Source organism: Octopus sinensis, linkage group LG1 (assembly GCF_006345805.1).
Source record: "Octopus sinensis linkage group LG1, ASM634580v1, whole genome shotgun sequence".
NCBI lineage: Eukaryota > Metazoa > Mollusca > Cephalopoda > Octopoda > Octopodidae > Octopus > Octopus sinensis.
Window position 1 is genome coordinate 59,298,868 of NC_042997.1, and position 7,563 is coordinate 59,306,430.

The 7,563-nt window shown below is 34.8% G+C and overlaps 1 protein-coding gene across 1 annotated transcript in view; it reads right to left on the bottom strand.

Moving 5' to 3' along the window:
• LOC115211113 (basic salivary proline-rich protein 1) overlaps positions 1–6,617 on the bottom strand; it is a 29,999-nt gene extending 23,382 nt beyond the window's left edge. The window contains exon 1 of the mRNA XM_029780032.2: positions 5,862–6,617. Within this exon, the coding sequence (XP_029635892.1) occupies positions 5,862–5,942 (81 nt within the window). The 5' untranslated portion in view covers positions 5,943–6,617. The remainder of the gene's footprint in view (positions 1–5,861) is intronic.
• Between the last annotated feature and the right edge of the window lie 946 nt (positions 6,618–7,563).

Below are 7,563 nucleotides of genomic sequence, written 5' to 3' on the forward strand. Positions count from 1 at the left end.
AGTAGAAAAGAATATTATAAACATTTTATATTACCATGTTAATATATTTCTTTAATTGCAAATGGGGTTTGTAGGACAAAAACAATGTTATCTTTCGTCTGAATATAAAAACATTTCAGAGATTGATAGAAATAGAGGTTAGGAGCCAGAGATGCCATAAGGTTCCTGGTGCTAACGATGAATAGAATGTTTAGACTCCGTAATTCTGCCTCATTAACTGAAAAGAAGGGACATGCCATTTCCATGTACACCTTTACTAACTTATAATAACAGAAATAATCTTTGTTTATTAATTTACACCCCAAGTTTGACGACAATTATTTGTTCGAATATCGTAAGAAACTATGTATTTCAGTATGAAGTTGACCTTGTGATGCAGCGCTAAATTCTAGGCAGTCAATTAAAACCGTATCGCTTCTTTTAATTCGATAATGTACCCGAGAAAAAGAAACATGAAAGTCGCAGTTTGCTTTTTTAACAAATCTGATGTCTCGAGCAAAAAACTGTTGAGAACAAGAGAGAGAAGGATGGGGGAAGGAAGAATGACTGACTAGTACGGACTGGTTGACCCTCTTACCCAACACTTAAGGTTGAATCTAATATGTAAGTGCAATCTTAGTACAGGGGCGTGTACGCTTTCATATACATTTTTTTTTTGTTTTGGTCTAAAGGAAGGGGGGGGGGGCCAAGGAGTTCGCGGACCCTATGAAACAGATCAACACACATGTTTGTGAAAGGACGCATTATCGAGAAGAAACTCCAGGGAGAGCTGACATGTAAAACAGTTAAGAAAATTATACATCCCAACATCAAATATAAAGTTGCAAAGAGTGAGGGGATTTAATGTTCATACCTTTCCCCTTAGAAAATAATGTGACACAAGATACAACTGTAATGCAGCAGTTATTGTCGGATTAAACATTGAAAGATAAATTTAAAAAAAAGCGAAATAATTAAATAATTGTAAATGGCAGTAAAGGTCTTAGTAGTAGAAACGATGAAACAAATGCAAGTCCACAGATCAAATCCCGCTGAGGTCGACCTTGTGTTTCATCTTTTCGGGGTCGATGAAATAAGTACCATTTGGGCACTGGGGCCGATGTAATCGACTAGCTCTGTTCCCACTAATTTCAATCTATGTGCCCATTGTAGAAAGGATTATATTACATACACACAGAAAGATAGATGACAATATTGACTATGTAGTTGTTTGCTAGGCATCGTAGACACTATTATTTATTGGAGAAGAAACAGTTCGTGTCGCGGACAAATATCTCTAGATTCGTGTATTTCAGCTTCCTTTTTTCCGTACAAAGAATATATGAGTGCCTGATTGATACCAGGTGTGCGAAATTGTAAATAAGTGATCGATACCCAAGTTCCATGTAGATGTTAGAAATAAAGAAGTACACGGACGAGAGAGGATAGATATAGAGGAAGAAAAAGGAAATGAGGTTAGAATGAGAAATTTGGGAAAATAGAGAGAATGGATAACAATGAGAAACAGAAAATGGATGAAGAATAACGGAAGGTAACTAACAGACATACGGTAGTGATGTGGAGAAGTGCACGAATATGAACCTATAAGAGTTTTAATATTAAGAGTAGGAAGAAATGTTGCTAAGCATTTTGTCCGAGGCGTAAACGATTCTGTCAACACACCGCCTTAAAGTGAGTAAATATAACCCTTTCTGATTTAGATACAAGACCTGCAATTTTTAAGAAAGAGGTATGTCGATTACATCGATTCCAGTGATCAACTGGTACTAATTCGAGCACCGAGATCGATGTAATCGACATACCCCTCCCTTCAAAATTGCAGGTCTTGTGCCTAAATAAGAAAAAAATATTTACTAAGGCGGTGGGCTGACAGAATCTTCAGCGCTTTGGACAAAATGCTCAGCCTTTCATTCTTTCGGGGTCGATAAAATAAGTACTGGTTGAGCAATGGGGTCAATGTAATCGACTAGTCCTCCCCCTCAAAATTTCGGGCCTTGTGTAAAAAGGTCAATAGCAGAAATATTAATGCTATATATTTGGACATAGTTTCCTATGCCTTTGACAACGTATCCCATTAAAAATTTTTCCCTCCCCACCCTAAAAGCTTAAATTGTTGAAAATCAAGGGTAAATGTTTGGTGTGGTTCAAAAACTATTTGGTAAATAGTAAACATGTTTGTCTTGATTGTTCTCTTAGTTTGGTATCGGTTGCAATGGAGTTCCGCAATGCAGCCCTATCCAGTCAATACGTTTCCTTGCTCAATGAAATTTTAATATTTTGCGTAGGCTAATATAAATTTAAATTTTGTTCTGTAGCTGTTTCCGGATATCCAAAAATGTATAGTCTTACATCTTGGTTTGGAAAATTTTAATATTTAAAATTTCTTGAATGAAACTAAAATTCCATAACATTGTGCTAGAATCGCTCCTGAAGGTTTTCAAATGACGGACTAGACTGAAACTTTGTTGGAAATGTTAAAAGCTTATGTCCATTCTCAACATAAGTATGCCACATTGATCTCGAATCCTCACATGTTAGATATCGTCTATGTTGAATGAGTGCAACGTGCTTTTTCCAACAAGTTAGCCTCAGTGAACTTTGTAATCCCGCTCATCCAAATATTTTAACATTTGAGTCCCTTGAAGAATCAAGAATAAGAAGAAACCTATGGTTTTAAAAATAATTTTATGACTGAAGTAAACTTAATATTACAATATGAGTTAAATAATTTGATGGATATTTTCCGTAAATGATTTCTTTTTCAAAACTTAAAAATTCTAATAGAAGAGATCATTCTAAAAAGAGTTCCAGAAACAAAGTAGTCAACTGGTAAGAGACGTTAGGACGTTGGATAAATAGCTTTGCAGCAATTGTTCCAGTTGTCTGCGGTAAGGGTTCAAATCCCATCGAGGCCAATTTTGCCTTTCGTTGCTGAAAATAAAGTAAATTTGCTAGAGTCGATTCTTCTCTTTCCTTCACCCCCTCCTTCCTTTCTGGAAGGAAATCAACTACGGCCAGATTTGACCACAACAGGAGAGATGTTGTATGTCAGAGTGCCGTCCCTAAAACTCCATCAAATGAGTTGAGGGCCCAAGACAAGTCCCAATACGCAATAAACCTCCAGCACATCTGGTAAGGTTATTTTCCTTGTTGTCACTCGCAAATATACCTTAATGTAACTGCTTAAGGTGCAAGGCACTCTCTCGACCTCAACAGGATTTGAACTTGGAGCGCAAGAACCAGAACAAATACAGCAAAGTATTGTAACGTCTCTGCCAATCGACCGCTTCAGATTTTGTTCTAATTATGGCAGAATCGTTAGCACGGCAGAGTCGACTTAACCTTTCAACAATTCGACGTCGATGAAATAAGCACCAGTTGAGGACTGGAGTCAATGTAATCGACTTACACCCCCGAAATTTCTGGCCTTGTGCCAAAATTTGAAACCAATCATGGTAATTTTTAATGCAGTATAAAAGCTACTTTATTCTCGCATTTCTTGTGTTATTTATTGTTTTATTTCATAATGAACATATTTATTTCGGTGATAAGAAAGCGAAAGAAGAGTAGAAGAAAAAAAAGATGCAACTATATTATTTATCTCTCGATAAGTTTATCTGAAATACGAGAAATAAGTGAAGAGCGATAAAGAGATGTAGTGAAAGAAGAGGATAGGAGCCCCCAAGCGAAGTAAGGAGCAGACAACACACAAGTAAACAGCAAGCATGTGCAGCAGACAGCATGAATAGCAAATTTAAGAGATCAACAAGAAAAAAACACACTGTCACGTTTCTCGGTGCACATGTGAGTCAGGAAATATAGCAAAACAGCAATTCCCTAGCTAGTCAGATCAAATGCGCAAAACACACACACATGTAATAGCACCAGATCTTTTTGTTTTCAGCATATTTTATATCATACTGAGACCAGAGACATCAAAAGCTTGGTATAATAGAAAACAAATATAAACATTCTCTAGTAGCTTTATGAACTGATTTTTTTTTATTTGCCCAAGTAATACATTTTTTCGTTGGACGCTTACATGCATATTGGAGAAAGTGGGTTCGATCCCATCTGACATATTGTGTATTTCCTATTTAGAGATGTCCTCCCTCTCTCTTTCTCTCATATATTTGAGCCAGCATGACGCTTAGGAGTTGAGGGGGAAATGTGCAGCAATAGCGTAGGTGCCAGTTTATAAGTGCAATAAAAGAGGATGCCATACGAACCAAGAATTGAAACTGAATCGAAGCAGAGCATTTACTAGAACTAAAATACAGTTACGATATTCCCCACACAATAAATATAACGAGACAAGCCATTTCTACAAATACTGTTTAGCTATATCGTCTATTTAGATATTATATATACATGCCCATCGAAGGTTATATACTGTAATCTTTATTCATACAAGAGTCATAAGATCTAAGCATATATATATATGGCTTGAGATATGTGCGCCTGTACACATACATCAAAGAACACACGTATGCCTTTATATATAAATGAACAGATTTTTCTAAAGATCATGCTTCTAAGTCCTCATTTAATAGGAATGTTCTCAAGATTTATGCTTATGTATATATGATAATCACAACATTAACAACAAAGTCGATACCTTCGTGCAATATGGAAGCAAATTCATAGAAACTGCGAGACTTTATTTCATTCCTTCTTTCGTTATCATTCGTGTTTACGATAACCTCAAGCAAGTCGGTTTTAGGCCTAATTACAATCTGCTCTCCGTTTTGTTGACAACCAGAATTAGGGAGAAAGGATTTTACTTATTATATAATACACAGTATGACATTCATGAGCATATTTCATTCATGATACTAGATTAAGTAACCCCGACTATGTGCAAAACACTAAACGGATCTTAGGCCTGTTACCATGAATAGAGAGCAAGCCATAGCTATTTTGCATAAGGGTTGGTTGATGTGACATGCATTACATACATACACACACTACAAGGATTCAATATAACAGCCGCCTATCTACCACATGACGTAGGATGTGAACAAAATGTTAAGCGTATAATGGAGACAAAATGAAGGACGAGAAAGAAAGCTCCTTGTCGAGGTAGCCGAAGTTCAGCAGAAATCTTAAGGGTCAAAATGCTTACTGTTTGAATATACAATGTAGGTGGGCAAGTTAAGAGACATAATGCGGAAGATATAGATTATTTCCATGGGAACTCATTAATCTAACTTAACATAGGTGGCAAATGATGATGATGAGAAATGAAATATTCTTTTGCTTTTAATTTGAAAAATAAAACAGTTGGGGTGTAACTGGGACTGAAATGACCATTGAGAATGGGACATTTTTGTTTGTTTTCAGACAGCAATCTTTCAGGCAAAACAAATCATAGATACATAAATCGCAAGCTTTTTTGTTATGTTTTTATCGATAATATATCTATTGCGAAGAGCCAATTATGTGTGTTTAGAAGGTTACAGATCCGAAAATAACGAACAAGCCTTCCTTTTATGAGCAACACCACTCCAATTTTAAAACCAGTATGTATCGTAATATTTATAGGGATAACAGGAAACGAGATAATGAGATATTCATGTATTTTTGAAGATCAATAATAACGACGATAATGCAGTTGATAAAACACGATAGATTTTTTCACAAATATAACTCAATATAAAAGAGGTCTATGAAAAAGAGACAACATTTAAATATAAACATGAAACCAGATGATATATTTCCATCGAGGATATAAAACTGAAATAAACCCAAAATATAAATACAAATATACATAACACAATATATATATATCTTACACAATTGCCTTAGTAAATAACGGGTGAAAAACACCGTGATCACAAAAAGAAAAAAGAAATACTTACCTTTTGTATTGTGTTTGAATTTGGCGGTGGAGGTGGCTGAGCCTTTCCTTTCGGCTGTGATTGTACGAAAGTCAGCGACATGTTGTCTATGTGGCCCACCACACACACACACACACAAATACAAACAGAGATATAGAGAAGACAGGAGAGTGACGGATAAGAGACACGGAGATGATTATGTGATGATGATTCGGGTTTTAAAGGATGATTAGGACAAAAATAAAAAGAAGATATTTGCTATGTTGATCTCTGTTTTTCTTTAGGGGCAGTGATAATTGATGATGGTTTGGTTGCTGGGTTCTTGGCATTTGTTTCCCCTTTTCTTAAAGTTAAATATTCCGTTGCTGATCGTGGCCGGGAGGGAAAAGAAATCGAGGGTAGTTTTTAAGTTTTAAGAGATTATAGGTTTAAATACGAATATGTACACTGCATAAATCACTCACTTAACAACCGGCATGAGTAAGAGAGAAGAATAACAATTTGAAAGGGATAGCTGCGACACCTTGAGTATGAATACAAGCAAGACCAATGTTAAAATGCTTTGTGTTTTTCCTTTTTGCGAAATGCGTAAGTGTCTGTGATATGTACGTAAGTCACTCTATGTATACGTGTGAGTGTGTGCAGTTTTCTTTCTGTTGTGACTTTGAAGTTAGATGTATGCGTAAGCCTACTTTAGTATGTGAGTGTGACTATATGTACGATATATATGTATGCCTATGTATACATGTTGGAAGAAGAAGCAGGACCGCAGTGAATGGATGCACTAATATAAAATAAGGAAAAATTATTTTAAAATATGAAAAGAAACAATTATTTTTATGCTTAGTATGAATTCAATCAAAATTACGTTTTTATTGAAATCATTTTATAAGGATAATAATAATAATAGGATGGAACTATAGGATAAATTATTTTAAAGATAGAACCGTAGGATAAATAATAAAAAGAAAAAAATATACCATAAAAATATATATTGAGAACAAGAAATAAATACTTTATTTAGTTGGCTTATTTTTAACCAGAGTAGCCACAAACTAAATGAAAAAGAGCAAAGTAATAGTTAATAGGCAAAGGAATTAAAAAACAACGGGAAACAAATGAAAATAAAAAAAAATAGGTTATCTCCCTTATAAACCCATTTCTTTGAACCGTCTTAGTGTAGATATAGTCACAACAGTTGGCTTTTCAAAATAAATTGTGGTTATGAGCATTTTGCGGCCTTGTTAGTGAAACATAAATCAACTTTAATAGATACTGGGTAAAATAAAATCATGATTGTTAGTCGTGTCGAGTTCAAATACGTGTTGTTTCCCCGTTGACAAGGATTCAATGGTTGAATTTATAATTTTATTTCTTGAGTTATCACTAAAACACGCACACAGATTATATATATATATAGTGCGTGTGTGTTTAATCTGTATATATATATATGCATGCATAAATTTTCATGTTTGCAATATTTTCCTAGGACAGCGTTTTAGATTGTAAAGTTCTTGTGTCAGCAGTCTATAATGATAAACATTATTGATTTAATATTTACAGGGAGGCTAACCTGTCGTGTTATTTTATCTCGATATACACGTTGAATCGGATATCTGAAAGAAAATAGGAATCTCAGCAATATACTAGGATGCAGGTTCAATAACAAATAAATAAAGTTTAAAAAGTTTTTTCTTTAGCAGCAAATTTTTCGAATAAATGG